A 25,678-nucleotide genomic window follows, 5' to 3' on the forward strand; every position below is an offset into this window, starting at 1 on the left:
CTAACTCGGTCCAACTCGTCCATGTCAACCAAGTTTCCCAAACTAAACTAATCCCGTTTGCCTGCGGTTGGCCCATATCCCTTGAAACCTTTCCTATTCATGTACCTGTTATACCCTGCATCGACCACTTCCTCTGGCAGTTCATTCCACAAATGAACCACCTTTTGTATGAAGGCCTCTTAAATTATGATATAGTTTCTGTTAGAGTCTGGGTTTTGAACTGTTGTTAGGTGAATTGTGTATCTGAAGGAGTTTAATGATTAACTAGGAAGTATGGCTGAAGCCAGGGTTTACATTTAAATACCGTTAACATAATTTCTGTAGTGTTTCTGTAATGTAGTGGTTATCGCATTTGCTTAATACGCGAAAGATCCCCGATTCGAGCCTGGGCAAGAACAGTCTTGTTCCCGATGCCAGTCTCGTCGATTGACATGAGTGGGCACTTCTTGTGGGTGACACGGTGGCACAGTGGTTAGCACTGCTGCCTCACAGCGCCAGAGACCCGGGTTCAATTCCTGACTCAGGCGACTGATTGTGTGGAGTTTGCACATTCTCCCCGTGTCTGCGTGGGTTTCCTCCGGGTGCTCCGGTTTCCTCCCACAGTCCAAAGATGTGCAGGTCAGGTGAATTGGCCATGCTAAATTGCCGGAAGTGTTAGGTAAAGGAATAAATGTAGGGGAATGGGTGGGTTGCGCTTTGGCGGGTTGGTGTGGACTTGTTGGGCCGAAGGGCCTGTTTCCATACTGTAAGTAATCTAATCTAATCTAATCTAATAATGGAGTTTGTTTATGTTGGAAGTGTTTAGGAGCAAATAAAGTAAACAGTGTAGTGCATTAACCTTTCAGATACAAGATCCTGGATATTATTTCTGAGTTGAAGAAAAGATTAATAGGATTCAATTGGGCAGTTTCTGAAGATCTTAGCTGAAACTGGATTTGTAAATTCAGTTGCTCCTGAGGAATGTTTGGACTGTTAATAGAAAAGTTGACCTCTGTGTAAGGAGTTTAGTTTAAGAGATCCAGACCAGAAGTGTTTGGTGAAAACATTGAAGGGGTTATTTCAAGCTGAGAAAGTTTAGGTTCGGTTGCATGAAGGCTCCAGAAAGACCTGTTAGATTCTCATGACAAGGAATGGAAGCCACAGCTAAACCAAACCTTATGTGGAATAGAAAAGGGAATTCTCTCTTCTGTTTGAGTACATTAAAGAGATGTTGTTAGGACCAATAGAATTGGATTTTAACATGTGTTTTGAAATTATTTGTGTTATATGTATATTGTTTGGTTTATATGATTTTAATCTTCATTTCTTTTGTGTAATAAACTACTGTTTTATTGTTAAACTCATACCTGCAACTTTATGTGTTTGTGCCCGAATGAAAACAAAAAAATACAATCATCAATCCAAATTTCAGTCTGGGATCTGACACTCCCAGTAATAATATCAATCCTTATTAATAAAATCAAGGGTACTGTTTGCTTTATTAGTTGCTCCATCCACTTGCCCTAATATCCAGATACTCTGCTCCTGCATCCGTTTTGGAACAGTACTCCTTATTTATATCGTCGCTCCGTGTTCTTTTGACCTCACACTACTCTACATTGAACATCATCAACTATCTTTCCGCCCACTCCACCAACTTGTCGAAGTCCTTTTGGCGTTCTATGCTGAACTCTTTTGAGTTTACATTGCTTCCAGGTTTCATATTGTTCACACACTTTGGAATTGTCCCCTGCACACTAAGATACAGAGCATTAATATCCATCAGAAAAAGCGAGTGTCCCAATTCCAATCTCAGGGAACTTCACTACAAACCTCCCTCCAGCTTGAAAAAATTCTGATTGATCTGTTTCTTATTGCTCAATCAATCTAGTATCCATGTGACTACTGTCCCTTTTATTTCATATAACATAACTTATCTGACAAGTCTTGTTGTGTGGCACTGTACACCCTCTGAAATTCTGTGAACACCCAATCAACAGCATCACCCTCATTCTGTCTTTCTGGTACAAGTAGACAACCTGAAAACCGAAAAGCTCCAAAGTTTGAAGGTTTTTTGTGAAGCTTTTTTCCCATTAACAAGGTTGTTTGGTGTGCAAACAGTTAACCCAAGTCGACATCCACTCGATGTGTGTCACTCAGAGGTGACGTGGGGGGCCTGAGGTTTCTCTCTGAACGCCACAAGTCGACATTCATTTGATGTGTGTCACTCAGATGTGGGGGAGTGTGGCTCAGCACTCGCAAGCCTCAATTCTGTCTCCAAGGTCCGTTTTACTCAGTAAAACTCAGTAAAACGTTTTACTCAGTAGGTCTGCTCCTCTGGTAAGATTTTTTAACATTTCACCATCAAACTGTCACTTATTCTGAAATTTAAAAAATTCTGAATTCCGAAAGCCAGCTGGTCCAGAGCATTTCGGATAAAGGATTGTGCACCTGTACCTCTTCCATAAACACTTTAGAAAGTGAGTTAAAGTAAATGTGTTCTTTAGAAATCCTTTCTAATAGAGTCATAGAGATGTATAGCACGGAAACAGACCCTTCGGTCCAACTCCTCCATGCTGACCAGATATCCTAGATGAATCTAGTCCCATTTGCCAGCACCCGGCCCATATCCCTCTAAACCCTTTCTATTCATATACCCATCCAGGTGCCTCTTAAATGTTGTAATTGTACCAGCCTCCACCACTTCCTCTGGCAGCTCATTCCGTACACGTACCACCCTCTGTGTGAAAAAGTTGCCCCTTAGATCTCTTGTATACCTTTCCCCTCTCACCCTAAACCTATCTCCCAGCCCAGAGAAAATACTTTATTTATTTATCCTATCCATGCCCCTCATAATTTTATAAACTTCTATAAGGCCACCCCTCAGCCTCCAATACTCCAGGGAAAATAGCCCCAACCTATTCAGCCTCTCCCTGTAGCTCAAACTCTCCAACCCTGGCAACATCCTTGTAAGTCTTTTCTGAACCCTTTCAAGTTTCACAACATCCTTCCAATAGGAAGGAGACTAGAATTACACGCAATATTCCAAAAGTGGCCTAACCAACATCCTGTACAGTTGCAACATGACCTCCCAACCCCTGCACTCAATACTCTGACCAATAAGGGAAAGCATACCAAACACTTATTCACTATCCTATCCACCTGCGACTCAACTTTCAATCATTGTATCTTTTACCATTTGACTGCTAATTCTATCCCAAATAATTGCTTCTGGAATCTTCCCCAGCTTTGATGTTACACTTACCTAGTATATTTGTTGGGCTTATCCTTACAATCCTTTTCAGACAAAGGCACGGGATGTGTAATTCTCCAATTTGATGGTATTTCCGCTGAGTGTAGGGAAGATTGAAAGCTAATTGCCACTATCTCTGCAATTTCCACTCTCACTTCTTTCGATTTTCCTTGGATGCATCTTATTCAGTCACAGTGCCTTGTCAAATACAAGTACCAATTGTCTATTCAAGACTTCTTCCTTAACAGTTCAGAACCCTTGTAGTGACAGAGCTTCATCCTGTATTGTCTTGGTCTGGGAAGCATCACCCTCACTGGTAAAGACAAATGCAAACTATTCACTTAATACCTTGACCCTGCGTAAATTCCCTTTTTGGTTCCTATTTGAGCCTACTCATTCTTTTGCCATTCTTTTAATATTCATCTGTCCACAGAAGGCTTTGGGATTCCCCTTGTCTAGGACCTCCAACACTCCAGAGAAAGAAGTCACAGCCTCTCCTTATAGTTAAACCTTCCAGTCTCAGAAACATCCTTGTAAATTTTTTTTGCACCCTTTCCAGTTTAATAACATCCTTCCTATAGCAGGACGACCAGAATTGCACGCAGTACGCCAAATGTGGCCTCACCAATGTCTTGTACAGCTGTCACATGACATCCCAACTCCTATACTCAATGCTCTGACTGAAGAAGGCCTCTTTCACCACCCTGTCTACCTGTGATGCCACTTTCAAGGAACTATGTACCTGCAACCCTAGGTCTGTCTGTTCGACAACACTCCCCAGGGCTCTCCCCACGTCCTTCCCTGGCTTGCCTTACCAAGATGCGATGCCTCCCATTTACCATTCAGCAGCCCACTGGCCCAGTTGATCCAGATCCTGTTGTACTCTAAGATAATCTTCTTCACTGTCCTCTGAACCACCATCCACAAACTTAATAACAATGCTATCTCTATTTTCATCCAAATCATTTCATCTCAAACATAGGACAGCAACTAGTTGATCGCTATGAAAATTATAAAGATGTTTGTCAGCTGATTACAGCTGGAATTAGCAGGGACACCCAAGAAACAAACATCCCAGCTCACTGTTAAGGCTTAAAAATAAAGAGAGAACTTGACATTCAGCTTCCATTTGGATGGAACACTCTACAACTAGTTTCTCGGAACCACCTGCCAGGGACCGTATTGTTTTAAATATCAAGCTCCTGTTGTAGAGGTTTGTAGAAGCACCTCTGAACTGGTTCATCAGGAATAAAGTTAAAGGGTTCCCCATTAGCATGATGGATATAAAGGATAGCACGGTGCTTCAGTGGTTAGCACTGCTGCCTCCCAGCACTACGGACCCGGGTTTGATTCCCCCCTCGGGTGACAGGGTGGAGATTGCACATTCTCCCTGCATTTGTGCAGGTTTCCCCTCACAGTCTAAAGATGTACAGGTTCGGTGGATTGCCCCACGGATTAGCCGTCAGAAATATAGGGTACAGGTCTGGGTGGGATGCTCTTCAGAGCAGCGGTATGGGCTGAATGGCCTTCTTCCACACTCTAGGAATTCTGTGAACATCTACCACCAGGGTGGTGTGGTATCTCAGTGGTTAGCACTGCTGTCTCATGGTGCCAGAGACGCAGGTTCAATTCCAGCCTTGGGCGACTGTCTGTCTGGAGTTTGCACATTCTCCCCGTGTCAGTGTGGGTTTCCTCCCACAGTCCAAAGATGTGTGGGTTAGGGTGAATTGGCCATGCTAAATTGCATATAGTGTTCAGGGCTGATAGGCTAGGTGCATTAGTCAGGGGTAAATGTAGAGTATTAGGGTCTGGGTGGGAGTATTGGTGTGGACTTGTTGGGCCAAAGGGATTGTATGATTCTAGAAGAAAGTGAGGACTGCAGATGCTGGAGTTCCAGAGTTGAAAAATGTGATGCTGGAAAAACACAGCAGGCCAGGCAGCATCCGAGGAGCAGGAGAATCGACGTTTCCGGCATAAGCCCTTCTTCAGGAATGAGGCTGGTGTGCCAAGCGGGCTGAGATAAAAGGTAGGGGGGAGGGAATTTGGGGGAGGGGCGCTGGGAATACGATAGGTGGAAGGAGGTGAGGGTGAGGGTGATAGGATGGAGAGGGGGTGGGGGCGGAGGGGTCGGGAAGAAGATTGCAGGTCAAGAGGGCGGTGCTAAATCCGGAGGTTGGGACTGAGATAAGGTGGGGGGAGGGGAAATGAGGAAGCTGGAGAAATCTACATTCATCCCGTGTGGTTGGAGGGTTCCTAGGCAGAAGATGAGGCGCTCTTCCTCCAGGCGTCATGTGGCCAGGGTCTGGCGATGGAGGAGGCCAAGGACCTGCATGTCATTGGCGGAGTGGAAGGGGGAGCTAAAGTGTTCAGCCACAGGGCGGTTGGGTTGGTTGGTGTGGGTGTCCCAGAGGTGTTCCCTGAAACATTCCGCAAGTAGGCGGCCTATCTCCCCAATGCAGAGGAGGCCACATCGGGTGCAGCGGATACAGTAAATGATGTGTGTGGAGGGTGCAGGTGAATTTGCGATGGATATAGAAGGATCCATTGGGACCTTGGAGGGAGGTGAGGGGGAAGGTGTGGGCACAAGTTTTTCACTTCTTGCGGTTGCAGGAGAAGGTGCCGGGAGTGGAGGTTGGGTTGGTGGGGGGTGTGGACCTGATGAGGGAGTCACGGAGGGAGTGGTCTCTCCTGAACGCTGATAGGGGTGGAGAGGGAAATATATCCCTGGTAGTGGGGTCTGTTTGATTCTATGCTAACTGCCAGTCTTTTCTCGTAATTCATCTTTGCTTCTCTAATGTGCTTTCTCTCCCCCTCTCTGAACCTGCTGAATTTCTCTTGATTCTCAATTGTGTTTTGTAACTGGCTCTGGTCTTAAGCACACTATAACTAAATTCCGTTGTCATCCAGGGATGAATTTATTTGTCCTTTCTTTTCCTTTTAAGTGTATCCAAATGATATCCTCTTTGCAAGTAGTCCATTGCTCAGAAACAGTTTCTTTTGCTAATCATTTGTTCCACTTTATTCTGCCCAACTCTCTTCTTGCCCCATTGAAATCAACTCTCTGCCAATTGTCTATTTCATTCTCATTCCGCTCCCCCCCCATCCTTGTGATACAATGATTGTTGCCACTTTAATGATGCTCCTCTGATATTTTTTTTTTAACTTTTCCAAAACACTTTATTTATAAAGACAGGGTTTGAAGTCGTCAAGTTCTGGAGAACAAACACTGCTTAATGAGGTTTAGTTGCTGCCAACTGGTGGGAATGCATAGAAATTCCACTTTTTTCCCAAAACTGGAACTATGGATTGAAAGAGAAATCCAGAAATGTTTTTACACTGTTCAGCAAGAGTCTTTTAAAAACATTATCACAACAGGGCAGAGGAAGATTGGTTTTCATACAGGTGCTGAGAATTACGTACAAAAGTTATTCTACATAAAGTGAGGTTTGGAGACAGATGCCAGCAAATTTATTAATGGGCCCCTGTACTTAAAAATATGCTCAGAATACCAGCCATTCCATACCCTCCCCAGGAGAGAGAACTGTAACGTCACCTTGCATTCCCCCCATGGCCATTCCTTTTGCACAAACCTGGACAATTTGACCAAAGAGGGAGTGAGCATTGTAAGTCGTCCCGATATGTCCAAATGCAACACAACAAGATGCATTGAAGAATAAATCAGGAGCAGGTAACAGCATACACACACGCAAACACACACCCACCTAGCTGGGCCCAGCAAGAACTGGAATTAAAAATTCCCAGAAACTCCGATTGGTTTCTTAACTGGTGGGAAAGGGAAAGAGGCTACAGAAAAAAATTCCTTTTTTGTTTAAGAAGCTACGTCAAATTTTATTTAAACTCGAATTTTCAAACCAAGAGAACTCCTGTGCACCTTAAGGTTCAACCATTTCTGTTTAAAAAGCTAAACAACTCTACATCCAGCACCTGACAGCTGGTTATACCAAATAACCGCAATACAGTGAAGAAACTTGCACCTCCCATCACTCCTAACCTTAGAAAGGCCAATAAATTTGCTGGCGCATCCACTATCAAACCCGACACTGACATTTAGTGACTGTTATGGAGACGTTCATGCCTTCTCTGAAAGGAAAGATATCAACCTGTTGTAGCTGCACTGACCACATCTTAACAAAAACGGTCAAAAGAAAGAAATTAGGAAAGAGGTAAATTAATTAACAGCACCTTAATACGATACTGAATAGTTGTAGGTGGATAGTTTAATACAGGCCTCCTGACACATCACATCCAGGACAAAGCTGTGATGTTCAGCTCAGTCTTCGTCCCAGGAAGCCAACTCTCTGCTGAGGTAACAGCCCATGGTAACAAGGCCTTTGTGTCGGAGCTTCAATACTGCTATATTGACCTCAAGTTACACCAGAGCAGGATTGGAGCCTGATCCCTGTGACCTCCAAATCCATTCCCAGTGATTGCTGTGGATAATGGTGGAGGAGTACTGTCTGGTGTTCCCTTCACAACTGTCCACCGCAGTATTCCAGTTATGAGGCCAGGAAATGATCAGAGAGCAAACCAGAGACCACTTGACCTGGATACCTGATAACAATGTATCTACTGAGGCAATGAGAAGCTTCAATTCAGAAGGAACCTCCATTCCGCCTGGATCCTTCAGTTGCAAGTTTGAATCAGTGAAAGAATACACACAGGTTCGCGCGCAAACACACAGACTCACTCCACATGCATATACAACTTTCCCTTGGTGGAAATTTGTGCTCTTAACCATAATTTAAACAAAACAGATTCCAAAATATGCTTTTTTTCAGCTCTCGATATCAAAAGCAAATGAAAAGCAGAATAGCCCTAAGCCACTCAGTGGTGAATTCTCAAAATTGAAAAAAAAAGTTACCCTGGGTGAGAAAGGGGTCAGAAATGTTCTTCCCTGCTGTGATAATTCAGAAATCTCTCGACTGGACACTATCAAACAATCAAAAGGATAGGAGAGTCGGTACATTGTTAGAAGAGCAGGGCTCCCATGCTTCCCACTTCACTCTGCTCTTTCACAAAGATCTCAAAGTACTGGTAAATGATGGTCACTGCCAATAAGATACCAGTCCCAGAACCAATGGCTCCCAGAAAGTCAGCAAGTACTGAGAGTGCACCAATACACAGGCCTCCGAATGCTGCAGCAGTGGGAATATACCTGTTAAGTTCATGGACCATTGAGGTCTCTCTATGTCCTCGCATCACCATCTGCTGTTCTTTTAGCTGTTTGGCTACATCTTTGGCAGAAGAACCAGACACCTCGATCCAGGTCTTGGAGAAGAAAGCACAGGAGCCCAACATGAAGACAATATAAATCACCGCATGAACAGGGTCATCCAACACCGAACTGAATGACTCTGGAGGGCACAGACCTCCAACTGGATACGCACGGGCTGGACCACCACCAGTGTTATCAGACCATGTCCCCAACAGATTGACTAGAAAATTGCCGCTGAATCTTGTAGACAACATCTGAGAGATGACATACAGGTTGGAGACTAGAGCAGACTGGAGAATGATAGGAATGTTGGAGGTGTAGAAAAGCTTGATGGGATAGGTGTTGTATTGTCCACGGTAACGGGCAGACTTGATTGGGAGATCCACTCTGAAGCCCTGAAAGTATATCACTACTGCAAAAACAAAGATGGTGGCAATAAGGTTCATCAGATTTGGCAGGTTCTGACGATAAAAGGCTTCACGAAGAGCACAGACTTTGTCCTGCCATGTGGCCAGGAGATGGAACAAGGCAATAATCGATCCCTCAAACTCTGTCCCTCTTCCTGTGTTCACGGTGGTTGGGCTAAAAGCTTTCCACACAATGGTCTCACAGATATTTGTAGCAATGAAGAGAGAGATACCAGATCCAAGACCATACCCTTTCTGCAGCAGTTCATCCAGCAGCAACACAATCAACCCAGCAACAAACAGCTGAATAATGATCAGTAGACAGATGCCTGCTCCCATTTCTGATGGATCTCCATACATCCCAGTCATGACATACACAATGGCTTGTCCAATAGTGATGATCATACCAAAAAGTGTCTGTGCTCCATTGAAGAGAGCTCTGTCTTTGGGAGTGTCACCAACTTCAATAATCTTTGCACCTGCCAGAAGCTGCATGATGAGACCAGAAGTGACAATCGGCGAAATACCAAGTTCCATCAGTGTACCTCTATTTGAAGCCAAAATAACTCTCATCCAGTAGAAAGGATCTGCGGAGTCTGAGGACATGATACCAAATAAAGGAATCTGGCAACAGACTAAGAAGATGAAGAGTGTAATTGCTGTCCATAGTACTTTCTCTCTAAATTGAATTGCCCATGTTAGCGGCTCTTTCTCTATCGGTGCTGCGGGACGCTGGGCTGGGTGACGGGACTCTCTCACTCGGACGAAAGTCCGCTCGACGCCCGAGAGGCTCCTCTGATATTTATTGAATCATACAGCATGGAAACAGACCCTTCGGTCCAACCAGTCCATGCTGACCATAATCTTAAACTAAACTAGTCCCACCTGCCTGCGTTTGGCTCATATCCTTCCAAACATTTCTTATTCAGGAATGTATCCAAATGCCTGTTAAACATTGTAACTGTACCCACATCCACCACTTCCTCAGGAAGTTCATTCCACACATAAACCACTCTGTGGAAAAGAAGGGTCTCTCATGTTAGCGCCCCCTCATCTTGAAATCCCCCACCCTAGGGAAAAGGCATCTGCCATTCATCTTATCTACTCCCCTCATAATTTTACAAACCCTCATAAGGTCATCTCTTAATCTCCTACACTCCAGCGAAAATGTCCCAGTCTATCCAGCCTCTCCTTATGTTCAAACCCTCCATTCCTGGGAACATCCTGATAAACTGCTTCTGAACCCTCTGCACTGTAATAACATTTTTCCTGTAACAAGGAGAGCAGAACTGGACACAGTACCCCAGAACAGGCCTCACCAACATCCTGTATTACCTCAACATAACGTCCCAATTCCTATACTCAAAGGTCTGAGCAATGAAGGCAAGCAAGCTAACTGCCTTCTTAACTACATGTGACTGATCCACTTGAGCCAAGAGTAAAATCTTGAGTCATACTAGACTTGAAATATTAACTGCATTTCTCTCTGCATGGAAGTGGCCAGAACTGCTGAGCTTTCTAATACTTTGTTTTTATTTTAGATATCTGCAGCATTTTGCTTTTATTGCTAATACTAACACATTCGATCCTAGTCTCTCTGAATTAGCATCAAATGAATTGGTACAAATGAGTACAAGTTTAATATTAATGTTAGGATCAGAAACACTAAGACCGGATCATTATTTGCTCTTTGTTCATGGCAAAGCAGGCAATAAGATCAGTCAAATAAAGCTAACCCTCAGTCTCATGCTTTAATGTTTTATTGCCAGAATTAGTAGTAATTAAACAAAGTAGACATTATAAAGACTAAGTTATCTTATTGACATAGCTTAATATTGATTTTTCGCTAGAATATTGTGTGAATGTGCGGCTAATCTATAAGGATGTCTCATCTTGCTTTGGAGAGAAAGACACTCACATGAAGGGCCAACAAATGGTTGAATCCGAGGAGCAGGAGAATCGACTTTTGCCCGAAACGTCGATTTTCCTGCTCCTCGGATGCTGCCTGACCTGCTGTGCTTTTCCAGCGCCACTCTAATCTCCAGCATCTGCAGTCCTCACTTTCGCTTAAATGGTGGAATGTCAAATACCAAACTTGCGTTTGAAAAAAAAAGTGCTGGCTGCATTGAAAATAGTACAGAGCGCTGTTAGGGTGCAGAGATGTAAGTCATAATAGACTGGTAAAAAAAATTAATCTCTTTGCAGTGTCTCTGAACTCCCAACATTCCTTATCAGCACTTAGAACAAGCATGTCACCCTATCTCAAAGGATAAGAGCTCCTGACCCTAAACATCTGTAACGGTTGATTTCCTTTCAAAGTACAATTAATGAGGGGCATTCTTCAGCGAGAGAGGTTTACAGAAAAGTACCAGCATCCCCAAGCTTGGCTTTCACAGTTTCTGGGGAGATAAAGGATCCTTCACGTTTAAAGTCTGACTCCTTGTTGATCCCATTTGTTCTTAACAATGTAAACTTTGTTTTAAAGAAGGTTGTTTACATGAAGGATTACCAAGGAGATGAGATAAACATCTCTCAACCTAGTTCTAATTTGGTGTTGTTTGGGTCAGGTGGGATGAGCTGGAGAAGCATCCTTGTACTCTGTTCATGGGTAGAAATGTTTTGACAGCTTCTCAGAACTGCGTCTGATGCCTGGGATGTCCAGACAAGCATCAGCTGTTGGTGTGCTTGAACAAGCTGGCCAAAGGCTGATAATTCTGCAGCAAGCAACTCAACAGCTGACCCCCTAAATACTGTCCACAAATCAGGCGTATGATGGAATACTCCCAAGTTGCCGGAATGGGTGCAGCTCAAACAACACGCCAGAAGTTCAGCAGTAGCCAGGACAAAGGTGCACCCTCAGACTTTAAACATTCACTCCAACCATCACTCCGCACAATGATATTGATGTTTACCATCTACGCAATGGGACAACTAACCAACGCTCCATTAACAGAATCTTCCAAACCTGCAACCTTTCGGTGAACGAGGTCAGCAGTTATACAGGAACATCACCCTCTGCAAGTTCCCTGTCAAGCCCCACACTATCCTGACTATCGCTGTTCCTTTCTTGTTGTAGAATCAAAATTCTGGCAGTCCCTCCCTAATACTGCGGGTGCACCCACATCCCATAAGACTGCAGTGGTTCAAGAAGGCAGCTCACCGTCTGAAGGGCAAAGAGAGATTGCCAATAAATATTGGCCTTGCTAGTGACACTGGTATCGTAAGAACCAGTAAAATAATCACCGTAGCTTACTCCACTCTGCATGAGTTGTGGCAATGCCCCCATCAACTTCCGCTTTACAAAAGGTGTTTATCTCTCCTCTCTGTAATCATTGAATATGACTCATTAACGAGAAGAAGATTACATTCCAAGAGAGAAGTTGCAGCCTTTGTGGGAAAGATGACTTTGAAATCACCTATGGGAGGATTAGGGTTAATATTGAGCAATACATATCCTCTCAGACTCGACTGACCAATTCTGAATATTAACTACATTGCAACATTGAACCATGTGGCAAAAATACTCATTGCCTGGAAAGCACATAAGGAAGACCCAAAGCCATGTGCAAAGTTATATAAATGGAAATAATCATTTTGCTTTTTAGATAATTGCAGCCAAATTCAGCTTCGTAAGCATAAACTAATAAATGCTATGATTGGACTGACGGCCAGAATTTTATTGAGAGGATCAGGTGTATAATAGATTGAATAGCAGCCATGGGAAACTGTTACAGCCTGGAATCTAACTGAGGGGTTTGGATGACTCAGATATAGAATATCAGATACCAGGCGTGCTATTGGAATGAACTCTCCAAACCAGAAACCAAACAAGTGATCAGGTTGGCCGCTCGTTTACACCCTAAGATTTTATTTTATGTTAAAATCAAGGGTAAATAAAATTGCTTGGGTTGTAAAATGCAAAGCTGACCTGATTTCCATCTGTTCCCTGTCAGCTGGGCTGGAATATAAGTGCCCACCAGGAGTGAAGCTGAATTCCCACTGAACAATTAACGTGGTTTCTAGGCAGGAGTTTCAGACTGTAATCGAAGCATTGAGCTGCAATGGGTTTGTACATAAAATAATAGATACTATTAAATGTTACAGGCTGGAATTATGTATACATATAGAATAACAGATAAGCGAGAATCTAATCAGAATTATTTATCGAATAATAGATGCCTGGGAGTGAGTTGTTAGCTGAAATCTAATCAAGGGGGTTTAGATAATTGGGTGTTTAATCTGCCCAAAGGCTGATCCTTACCTCCTTGTTTGCTGATGCTGCATCTTGAGCGGTTTTCTTGACAGCTTTTGTTAGCGGTGATCTGCCGCTGCCTTCCATTCAGTGACAAGGGGAGGTTACAGGGTCCAAGTCTCACTCAGCCAGAACGGCAATCAAGCCTGTGTTGTTAAGATTATTCTGAAGCACACCCTCATCAACCCCATTGTACATAGAGAGAGAAAGACAAATGGGGGTGAAATCAGTGCAGGCTGGAATCTAATGAACTGGTCTAAACGGGGGCTTCAAGATAAGGAGCTACCTAGGAGTCAGTTACAGGCTTGACTGTTATAGGAGTATTGTGAATAGTGTCAGCTGAATGTAGAATCTCATGCAGGGTTAAAATAAATAGATCTTCTCACGGTGCATCAAAGGATCAGTCCCAATGATAAAATGTGTCAATTGCGTAATTTTGCCAATGGCTAATCCTACCCAGAACCTTTTCCCTTTTCGCCTCGATTAATGGACAGCCATTCATTACATGCCTGCACTTCAAGCCTTCAGTTCCAAAATGTATTGGTGTATATTTAGATCATCGACCATTACTCAATCTATCATCTGCTTTTCCATATCCTTCACCACGATCAAATCTCCCAAACTCGGCACGGGAGGGTTAGCCTGCTGTCATCAGCAAATACGACCGACATACCAGGCCACCTGCTCCACATCACTTACCAATTGTATGAGGAGGTGGGCTCTCAGATTGCCCTCTGGAGAGTTGCATCAGTTCCACCCTTGCATTGAGAAAAACAAATTAACAGTCAGTCAGTCAGTTAGCCTGTTTTTATAAATAACATGTTCAGAGATGTTATTACATACTTCTGGAGCAGGTGGGACTTAATCCCAGACCTCCCACTCCACAGGTAGTGACTGTACCACTGCACCACAACTGGGTTAACTGGTATGCTATTAAATCCACAAACTGGTCTCCCCATGCAGAATTCCAAATGCATTGTGAAAAGTAGAATGGTTAAAGTTGGCCAATTACATTTGTGCTAACACTCTAAGAACTACTTAGCCGGTCCCACTTCCTTGTCTTTTCCCTTTTAACTCTGCAATTTTTTTTATTCTGTTCGTATAATAATAGTTGTTAGAAAGTACAGAGCTTGAAAAAAACAGTTTGTTGAAGTTTTTTGTCTTGCCCTAATCAGAACAATTCACACCAAGAGCAGCTGGAGAGGAAAGACAACGTTCATGCTGTTTGAGAGAGAAGTGCTGATTGGTTATTGTGGAGTGGACTCCAGTTGGAGAATTCACCAGTTAATGATGATTCGGTAGAAGTGGGCACTGCAGACGCTGGAGATTAGAGTGGGGCTGGAAAAGCACAGCAGGTCAGGCAGCATCTGAGGAACAGGAAAATTTACGTTTCAGGTAAAAGCCCTTCATCAGGAAGTCCAACCTGACGGTTGCCCAAACCGTCGATTTTCCTGCTCCTGGGATGCTGCCTGACCAGTTAATGATGATTGAATTATTTAAATTGTCAATCAGGCAGGTTGACTCTGAATGGTCAAGACATAGACCAATAGACCAATGAACCATGAGCCAGCTGTTTTGCTGAGCTGAAATGGGCACAATGCATGGATAGGTTCTTTCACCCTGACATAAACAGGGCCCTATATTAACATATGGAGATTCCAGTGCACTCCATGAGCCCAACTGACAATCCTAAATTATTGCAAGGGTGGGGGAATCTGGGTAATTGAGGATTTCAAACCTAATTGGATAAATATGTGAAGGAAATAAACTTGCACAGAAATGGGGATGGAAAAGGATTGAAATAAAATGGGGATAGATGTTTGCAATGGGATTAATTTGATTTTGTCAATTCTATGAATTAATAAATAGAATTAGATATTTCCATAGCTTTATTGGGACAAGGATATGTAGAAGATTGTGGAGACTGAGATTGTTCCTAATTTAAATATTTGTGGGAGCGTCTCTGCCTAGAGTCACTGTAGCGCAACAAAACTGAATTTGATTGCTAATTAGGGACATTAGGTTAGATTAGATTCCCTGCAGTGCAGAAACAGGCCCTTCAGCCCAACCAGTCCACACCGACCCTCCGAAGAGTAACCCACCCAGATGCATTTCCCGCTGACTAACGCACCTAACACTACGGGCAATTTAGCATGGCTAATCCACCTGACCTGCACATCTTTGGACTGTGGGAGGAAACCAGAGCACCTGGAGGAAACCCACACAGACACAGGGAGAATGTGCAAACTCCACACAGACAGTCACCCAAGGCTGGAATTGAACTTGGGACCTTGGTGCTGTGAGGCAGCAGTGCTAACCACTGAGTTACCGTCTCCCCCCATCCAGCAATGTTGGTAATGTCCAGAATTAGGGGGCATAAGTTTATGATGAGAGGGGAAAGATTTAAAAGGAGTCTAAGGGGTCACTTTTTCACGCAGAGGGTGGTGCGTGTATGGAATGAGCTGCCAGAGGAAGTGGTGGAGGCTGGTACAATTACAACATTTAAACGACATCTAGATAGGTATATGAATAGGGAGGGTTTAGAGGGATATGGGCCTAATGCTGGCAAATGGGACTAGATTAGGTTAGGGTATCTGGTCAGCATGGAAGAGTTGGATCAAAGGGTCTGTTTCTGTGCTGTACATCTCTATGACTCGATAACTCTAAGTAGGGGGCCAAGTTTGCAGTCGTATGGATAGACTAGAGAAGTTGGGATAGTTTTCCTTCAGAGAAGGAAAAGGGAAGATTTGATAGAGGTGTTTAAAATTGCAAAGAGCTTCAATATAGATGAGAAGTGAAAAAAGGTGAGGAGACTAGTTTTCAATGATTGGAAAATGAACCTGAGTTGACAAAGGGAAACATGTTCCCACGTAGCCAGCAGAACATACTGTCTGATAGGCTGGTCAGAACAGCTTCCATTGTCGTTTTCAGATGGGGGTTGACTAAATACTTGAACGCTTAAAATCCAGTGGGAAAAGTGCATGAAACCTGAATGAACTGGATTGCTTTTTGGAAGAGTACAAACTAGATGGGCTGCATGGCCTCCTTCTGTGGCGTGTTAGTTGATGATTTGCACACTCGAGATTATCCAGGAAGTGTTATCCATTTTCAGAAGGTTGGACGTTGTGTTGTCAGCAATGTTGGGTATGGTCAATATCTTGCTCACTGTAAACTGCAGGATATGCAGTCTCATATGATCCACCAATCTTTGGGATGTGTGGCCTACACCGATAGCATGACATCAGCTCTGAAATTCAGATTCTGCGTCAGTATTTGTGTGATAGACAGAGCATTGTTTTGGCTTGACACAGTCAGTGTGACAATAACGGTTACATTAACCCAATTCCCTTTTCAAAGCCACCATTGAAACCCGTTGTACCATGCTGTCAGACAGTGCACACCAGATCCATACCACTTGCTGCCTAGAAAATGCTCTATATTTTTGCCAATCACCTTCAAGCAGTGCCCACTGGCTCACCAGCCCTCCCCTGATTAGAACAATTTCTCCCTTTGTACTCTGTTCAGACTCCTGAATATTTTGCATGAATGAATGATTTATTGTCACATTTGTCTTGAAGATACAGTGAAAAGTGTTTTATCGCCACAAACTGGCACCATTTGAGTTACAATAAGGATAAAATAAAGTTGCTTAAATAAGAGTTCCATCTTCTGTTCAAATTGGGGTCTCAAGCATGGCTTCAGGCTTCTGGAAAGCCTCAAGGACTCCCGCTCCGGGAACCACAATGACATCGATACCCCAGGAGACCATGGCTGTACTGGGATCACCACCTCACTGACACTGCCAGGAGTCCAGGCTCCGCATCTACCATTGTCAGGAGTCCAGGCGCTGGGCCGACCACAGCTGGGAGTGCAGACCCAAGGCCTACCAGTGCTGGGAGTGTAGACCTAAGGCCTAAAGGTGCTGGGAGTGCAGACTCTGGGCACTGTCACTACTGCCAGGAGTCCAAGCTCTGTGCCTATCACTAACAGGAGTCCTCAGTCCAGGCCTACCACCCCCAGGAGTCCTCAGTCCAGGCCTACCACCCCCAGGAGTCCTCAGTCCACGCCTACAACCACCAGGAGTCCTCAGTCCAGGCCTACGACCACCAGGAGTTCTCAGTCCAGGCCTACCACTGCAAAGAATCCAGGCACTGGGCCAACTGCCACCATGAGAGCAGGCTCCAGGCACTGACACTAGGAGTCCTGATCCATGTTGCCAATGCTGTAGTCACTGCCCCATCGGCACTGCTCCAGCCTGGAAGGTGAAGAAGAAAATATTTTAAACACATCTATCAAAAATTCTCTAAAGCGAACAGTCCCAGGTTTGCCAATCTCTTCTCATGACGAAAGTCCCTCATTCTTGGAATGAATTTAGATCTTCCATAAAATATATATCTGCTAATCTCATCTGATAATTGCACTTCTCAAAATGTCAAGCCATGTCATGCAAATGTTTTCTCATGTTCCCTCGTGATCATGTACGACGCCTTGAGGGAGGTTAGCCTTGACAAGTATTACATCAACAGTGAAACAGATTCCAGTCCATGGCTAACATCTATTCCGAAGCTCAAATAACATTTATTTATTGTCTCCAAATCTTCAAGCAAAGCTCTTGAATTTATGGAGATCCCAAAAATTATGACTTTGACCTATTTATTTATTAAGCTTTGGAATATTAAAGGGTGTATTTCATCTGCTTCAAGTGCCTTCCTGATATTTAATTGATAGAGGTTCAATATAAAGAAGGCAGTCCACAATTATTGTAAGTCTTGCATTCAGACGATTCTGGTCCACATATCATCAGGGTTTTGTTTAGACATTTATTTGCTGTGATCATACTCTACGTCAAAAACATCAAACTAACAGCAAATCCTCAAATTGTCTTATTCTGTCAAGTTTCACTCATTGCACAAAGTATTGTTCTAGATTTATCCTTTTATATGACCAAATTGCAGTAAATATTAAGCAGAAAATAGCCCTTCAGGGCTACTGTAGTCAAATTTAAGATGTCAAAGGAAACTTACAAATTTTAAGCAAAATTTGGAGTATAGTTTTGGGTGTTGATGATGCATCCCAGTTCCTGTGCTGCCCACCAGTTGTGGAAGATCTGAGGCAGACCAGTGGATGCTGTCTGCTCTCTCTACAAGAATGCCCTGGTGTATCTGTGACCATGAGGGATGCAGGCAGTTGGGTCCAACGTCTCTGTCCGTGGACCACTGCCCACAGCTGTTAATGGCCACCATGGCCAGGCCTGAGAGCAGAACAATGAGGTGGTCCTTTGACTTTCCTGCTCTTTCTGCACCAAGTGTTCAAAGATCAGGAGCGTGCAGCTTAAGTGCAGCCAAAGATTTCAAAGCAGCCACTTTAAGGAACTAAAAAAGGGGCTGAACTTAGGCTTTTTTACATTTACTATTTTACATACTTACATCCTGTCATAGCCACCTCCCTTTTAAGACAGAAAAGCCCAAGTTTATTCAGTGTATTCCTTAATCCTTCCTAACCCTTAGGTCAGATGTTTGGCTCTTTCTTTGCATCAGAGTAGGCAGAACCAGGAATGGTACTTGACGTGCAGTCTGACCAAAGCACCTTACAGATATGGTTTAACATTCTCCGGTTTAGAGTCTACTAATTTATTAAAACTTCCACCATTTCAGATTCTTCCGTTATGACAGCGATGACATGTTGAATTCGGAATCTGCCAACACATTAAAGAGGGTGCAGAAAAGAATCAGGGAAAACGGTTCGAGATATGAGAGTTGAGGCAGAGCTGTTGAGAGATTGAAACCTGAATACAGGCTGAGTTAGAACATGGAGACTCATGACTTATGCCTGTGTGACTACTGCAGCTAGAGACAAAATGGTTGCCTGCGCCTATGTGACTATTGCAGCTAGTCTTGTAGGCGCAGGGAACCATGTTGTCTCTAGCTTCAATAGTCACATAGGCATAAGTCATGAGTCTCCGTGTTCTAACTCATCCTGTATTCAGGTTTCAGACTCTCACTGTGACAACTCTCTTGAGAGAAAGTTAAACAGAGATTTGATGGAGGTCTTCACAATCATGGAGAGAGTAATTTGAAAGAAATTGATTCTGTCGGTGGAAGGATGGCACAAAGTTCTAAAAATGATTTGGAAAAGAACCAAAGGCAGCTTATCTTATGCAACAAGTAGTTAAGTTTTGGAATGCACTGGAGCAGTGGTGAAAGATTCAATGAGGCTCCCAAAAGGAAGTCAATAACTATCAAAGGGGCAAAAATTAGCCAAATTATGGGGAATAGACAAAGGTGTAAGACAAGCTGAGTAGCTCTGACAGTAGGCTGGCATGGAGATGAGGAGCTGAATGGCCTCCCTACGAGCTGCAATCATTGCGCCTTTTACAGTGCAAACAACTTCATGTTCTCTCAGCAGTAAATATTTCCTCTCCTGGTTTGTTCACTCCCGCGAGGAGGTTGAGCAGTTCATCAACTTCACCAACACATTCCACCCCAAACTTAAATTCACCTGGACCATCTCTGACACCTCTCTCCCCTTCCTGGACCTCTCCATCTCCATTAGTGACGACCCACTTAACACTGACATTTTTTACAAACCCAACGACTCCCACAGCTACCTGGATTACACCTCATCCCACCCTACCTCCTGCAAAAATGCTATCCCATATTCCTAATTCCTCCGCCTTCACCGTATCTGCTCCCAGGAGGACCAGTTCCACCACAGAACACACCAGATGGCCTCCTTCTTTAGAGATCGCAATTTCCCTTCCCACGTGGTTGAAGATGCCCTCCAACGCATCTCATCCACGTTCTGCACCTCATCTCTCAAACCCAACCCCTCCAACCGCAACAAGGACAGAATCCCCCTGGTCCTCACCTTCCACCCAACCATCCTTTGCATAAACTGCATCATCCGCTGACATTTCGGACCCCACCACCAGGGATATATTTCCCTCCCCAGCCCTTTCCGTTTTCCACAAAGACTGTTCCCTCCGTGACTACCTGGTCAGGTCCATGCCCCCAACAACCCACCCTCCCGTCCTAGCACCCTCCCCTGCCACCGCAGGAATTGGAAAACCTGCGCCCACACCTCCTCCCTCACCTCCATCCAAGGTCCCAAAGGAGCCTTCCACATCCAAAGTTTCACCTGCATATCCACCAATGTCATTTATTGTATCTGTTGCTCCCGATGCGGTCTCCTTTACATTGGGAAGACTGGACGCCTTCTTGCAGAAGGCTTTAGGGAACAACTCCGGGACACCCGCACCAATCAACCCCACCGTCCCATGGCCGAACATTTCAACTCCCCCCTCCCACTCTGCCGAGGATATGCAGGAGCTGGGCCTCCTCCACCACTGTTCCCTCACCACCCGACACCTCATCTTCCACCTCGGAACACTTCAACCTCAGGGCATCAATGTGGACTTCACCAGTTTCCTCATTTCCCCTCCCCCCACCTTATCCCAGTTCCAACCTTCCAGCTCAGCACCATCCTCATGACCTGTCCTACCTGCCCGTCTTCCTTCCCACCTATCCACTCCACCCTCCTCTCCGACCTATCATCTTCATCCCCACCTCCATCCACCTATTATACTCTTAGCTACCTTCTCCCCAGCCCCAACCCCCTCCCCCAACATCTCCACCCTGGAGGCTCCCAGCCTCATTCCTGATGAAGGGCTTTTGCCTGAAACGTTGATTTCCCTGCTCCCCAGATGCTGCCTGACCTGCTGTGCTTTTCCAGCAGCAATCTAACCCAGACTCTGATCTCCTCACTTTCATCACACAAAATGGATCTCCTGTTATTGTGAAAACCTTTATGGAGCCACTACATACCAGTGGGTTTTTACAATAAAGGCATTATATATTGTACTTACAAGTTATTGCCCCAAGATGAAATAGACGGGTAATTGAAAAGAAAAACCGTAGGTCTTATTCAAATTGAAAACAAAATTAACTTTTATTTACAATAAAAATTCTATACATATATACTTTGAGACATCCTTTAAGATCTCACACAATATACTCACAATTAACAATAATATACACCAAAGCCCTTTGACAGGGCTGTTAAGGTGTCCACAAAAGTTATCTGATAAAAATACGGGTTATAGCAGCACAAAGAAGCAATTCACAATTAGGCCATTTCCACAACATCAGCAGACATCTATAGGAATTCAAGACTTGGGTGGCCAAATGCTTCAATGATTTACATGGAAGGCAGCCTTTTCATTTCTGGGTCCTTTGTTCAAACTCAGTTGAGTGATGGGGTGAACAATTCCCTTCCCTGGGCTGGAAGGGTCTCAAATGAAATGAATCTGGAATTTGTCTTAAACGAGTTCTTACTGGGACACAAACTGTCTACGACTGCATTAGGCACTATTTGTTCGATGGGATTGGGGGTTGGGGTTAAACCACATTCAGAGGAGTATTTATCTGGTTACTGTGCGCAATGCCATTGAACCTATGCTAACAAAACTGTATTAAAAACACTATTTCCATGTGAATTCAAGTGCCAGTGTTAGTTGGACCGTGCACAAGTTTTGGAAAACAAACTTCAAAAATAATCTCGTAGATTTAAAATATTTGGCATGTCCTGACAAGTGGTAATACAATAACTAAAAGCAAGTTATTTCTTTTTTTCACTGGGGTATGGATGTTGACAGCAGAAGAGATGTATAATGATGTTATACAAATGGTCCAAATCTATCTGAACAAATGCTTAATCCCTATTCACACAGCAAGACATGAGTGGAGTAGAAACTGCAGCTTGGATGAATGGTCAAGATATTTCGAATAGAAAACGGAATGATTCAATTCAAGTAGAATTTTCTTCCCAGTTTTCTACTCAGCTCCATGCTGTAGAAGATTTCTCCACACACCACCTTCTTTCCATGCCAAGTTTTAACAAGGCACTGTTCCAAGGTCAGCTTCACAGCAGAAAATGTCACTTTGTCCTTGAGAGTTGCAATGCAAAAGGGCATGTGACATGAATAGAAGATTCCAGGATGTTTGGAATATTCTGAATCCTCAACCTAACACTAGATTAGGCGCAGTAGCATTAACCCTGGTAAATATTTCAAACAGCCCTCCCTTAACAAATAGGAAACAGTAGCATTTAATGAGGGCAGTGAAATTACACAGTTAACAGTAACACTACAGAGGTTAATGTTGGTGTGCAGCATGATTGCGCTGTGATGTTTCACGTTCCAATGTGGTATTTTTGAAATAACACAGACACCGTGGCTACTTCCAAATGTAAACCCTGTGAATTTCGCAGGGAATAAGACTGTCAGTGGTTTAAAGCCATTCAGCTCATGTAAATACTTCAGGGGTAATATACATGTAGAATAAAGAGCATGCTCAAAAATATCTTTTGCGGAGAATGGAACAAAATGGACAAGTTAAACAGATATAGCTAGTATTCGACAGCATTATATTACATGTTAATTCAAAAGTCAAGTAAAATACAAAGCTGTTGAAATTAAAATATGGATCTCAACTTTCATCTGTTTTGAATCGAATTAAATAAATTACTGAGAAACTGAATTCACAAGGTTACAATTACCTGACCTTTCTGATCAGCCATTAGCATGGTCCCACACATGATGATCTTTCTTGGTTAAAAGTATTCAGCAGCTAAAATGGGTTCTCAGGTTGAGTCTACTCAGTTGTAGGCTGCAAGCTCTCTGTCCTTAGCTCAGGTCCTGCCACCAACACAGTCCCCTGGTTCAGGGGACAACTCTTTCTTCTCACATTTGAAGACTGAGCTAATCATCAATTTCCAGTCCCTCGTAACTCCTTTAGACTATGAAATAGACAGGAATAAAGATTCTATTGCACAGACTGTCAATTCTTTCGGATGAATTGTGATCAAAACTCACAAGTGGTTTAGTTAATACAAATTAAATCCACTGCATTAAGCTTTTTAATCCTAAAAAGCTCTAAACAGGTCAACTAAATGTATATTGAATTGAGTTCAATATAAAGTTCGATTACACCCTTTCAGCTTTTGGATCAGTTTTCTGACAGATATATCCCTCAGCAGACCACTAGCCAAATAAACAATCCAAAAGCAGACAATAGCCTTTATCATATGACATTTCTCATGACTGTCAATCACTTCAGTTTAATGCATGATAGTTCAGTGATTATGGGTAACTTTAAAAGCTCACTCAAGTTTCCTTCACCTCCATGCAGAATGGAACATGCAACCTACTTCAATTATAATTAATGTCTGCCATCTTGATAGCTCCCATCTTTTCCTGACATTTTAGAAGACTTGTTGAAATCCATACAATGGTCATCCCACACAATCATCATGTTTGATGGTTCTACCTTATCAATCAATCTGCCTATTCCTTTGGGAGATTTGATTTCAAATATGCCTGAACCAATATCCCAAAACTCTATTGGACAAGCATATGGATGTACATGGAACAGTGTAGGTTAGATGGGCTTCAGATTGGTATGACAGGTCGGCGCAACATCGAGGGCCGAAGGGCCTGTACTGCGCTGTAATGTTCCATGTTCTATGTTCTATTTATGACCATTCAGATAACTGGACACCAGAGTTCAGATTATCACCATATTTTTAAGTTTTTTCCTTTTGACCAAGTCATGCCTTTCCCACAGGATCTTCCAATTCAATCGATTGTCGGGCTTAGCCTTGTAGTGTGTTAATAAATCTGAAAACAGTACGGCATTTCCTCCCAACCAAATGAGTCAATTCTCAACTCCTAAAGTGAACAGAACTCATTCAAAAAACATATCATCGTCCCTGATCTAAATTCCATTAATTACAGATATAATAAAAGAACGTAACTATTTTTGCAAGAAATTAGCTTCTTTAATCCGTATACTGAATAAATGGTAAATATCTTAGTTGTAGATTCTTCAGTCACGATACACTCACAAAAGGCTCAGCATAATCAGTGACCCATAATATTAATTTCTCATTACAAATATAGAATACATTATTGCTCACAGTATTAAGTGTATGTGTGTCCATATATAGCATCTATGGTGTCAGGCACTTCAGGGCTCTCATCTTAGAGAAAGGAAAAGGAAATTGCGACTGCTTTAACGGGTTCAAAATCTATCAGTCACTGGAGTAGAAATTGTAACTTAAGGACGTACTCAAAGCCAGTAGACAACTGAACTACCACAGAAAATTCTCTCTGATGATCAAACTTCCAGTGAAGCTAGCATCAGGGACTGGCCTGAAGGAAGAAATATCAGAATGAAGCCGTGTTTGGAGATTGTTCTGAAAATTTAAAAAGGATGGATGTTTTTCTTTGAGCACTGGTTCCCTAATTCACTCCTGCCGGATGACTTGTGCCGACTCCTCTCGTTCTGCTAACACGTTGTGTGATTGGTCTGTACGGAATTTTCTGCAGAAACATTCGATTCTTTTGATGGCTTCCTCTTCGATTTGAACAGATCAGAGATGTGAAATGCCTGAAAAAAAAGAGGAGATTGCAGTGATCACTTTCCCTGCTGCTGGCTTCCTCAAATCATCCATCTAAACAAGGGGCAGGCTTAGTTAATAAATATCACCATAGTCTCTTCATAAGACATAGGAACAGAAACCAGGCCATTCAGCCCATCCAGCCTGCTCCATCATTCAATTCTGGCTGATAAGTTTCTCAACCCCATTCTCCCACTTTCTCCCCATAACCCTTGATCCTCTTGATATTCAAGAACCGATCACTGTCTTAAATATACTCAATGACCTGGCCTCCACAGCCTTCTATGGCAGTGAATTCCATAGATTCCCCACTCTCTGACTGAAGAAGTTTCTCCTTATCTCTGTTTTAAAGGATCTTCCCAACATCCACTCTGTCCAGGCCATTCTGTAAGCTTCAATTAGATACACCCTTAACCTTTTCAACTGCATCGAGTATAGACCCAGAGACCTCAAACGTTCCTCATATGTTAAGCTGTTCATTTCTGGGATCATTCTCGCAAACCTACTCTGAACATACTCCAGGGCTAGTACATCCTTCCTGAAGGCCTTACTTGCTACTAGGTATGGAAGATGATTCAGCTGTAATCCTACTTCAGATTCATGATTCCAGACCTTGCTACATTGTGCTATCACTGCACATGGGATGAGATTGATGTTCAGGCAACTCACTGGCTCAGGAAGTTGGCGTTGGCTAGCTGCATAAGGTAGCATCAAACTACTGCACATTGGCCTTCTCGACTCAGTATTTGATATTAATCCGAATCTCAGTAATCAAACTGAAAACAAAACATGCTGAAGATCACAGTGGCTCAGGCAGCATCCGTAGAGAGAGAGAGAGAGAGAGAGAGAGAGCAAGCCAACATTTCGAGTCTTGATGAGTCTTCATCAGAGCCTAACCCACTGTGAGTTCCAGCACTTTTTGTTTTCAGTACAGATTCCAGCAATTTTCTCCTACTCAGCAATCAAGCATTGTGCACTGATTGTGCTCCCTGGTGAGCCTTTTATAGAACATGCTATAAACTGGAGCTCTGCCTTGTCTATATGCAATGCACTGAAATGTCTTCTGCTACAGTGGGAGAGGTAAGGTGCCATCA

At 43.3% G+C, this 25,678-nt stretch overlaps 1 protein-coding gene and 1 pseudogene across 2 annotated transcripts in view; both read right to left on the minus strand.

Moving 5' to 3' along the window:
* Nucleotides 1-6,382: 6,382 nt before the first annotated feature.
* On the minus strand, nucleotides 6,383-9,593 carry LOC122552362 (protein transport protein Sec61 subunit alpha-like 1 pseudogene; annotated as a pseudogene).
* An 11,453-nt stretch (nucleotides 9,594-21,046) lies between these two features.
* The window catches only part of LOC122552203 (phospholipid phosphatase 3-like), an 85,036-nt gene continuing 80,404 nt past the window's right edge, over nucleotides 21,047-25,678 (minus strand). For both annotated transcript variants that reach the window (XM_043694801.2, XM_043694800.2), the window contains one exon: nucleotides 21,047-24,574. In XM_043694801.2, coding sequence (XP_043550736.1) covers nucleotides 24,473-24,574 — 102 coding nt within the window. In that variant the 3' untranslated portion in view covers nucleotides 21,047-24,472. The remainder of the gene's footprint in view (nucleotides 24,575-25,678) is intronic.

This window comes from Chiloscyllium plagiosum, unplaced genomic scaffold (assembly GCF_037043375.1).
Source record: "Chiloscyllium plagiosum isolate Xiang-an unplaced genomic scaffold, Cpla_swu_hap1 HiC_scaffold_45, whole genome shotgun sequence".
NCBI lineage: Eukaryota > Metazoa > Chordata > Chondrichthyes > Orectolobiformes > Hemiscylliidae > Chiloscyllium > Chiloscyllium plagiosum.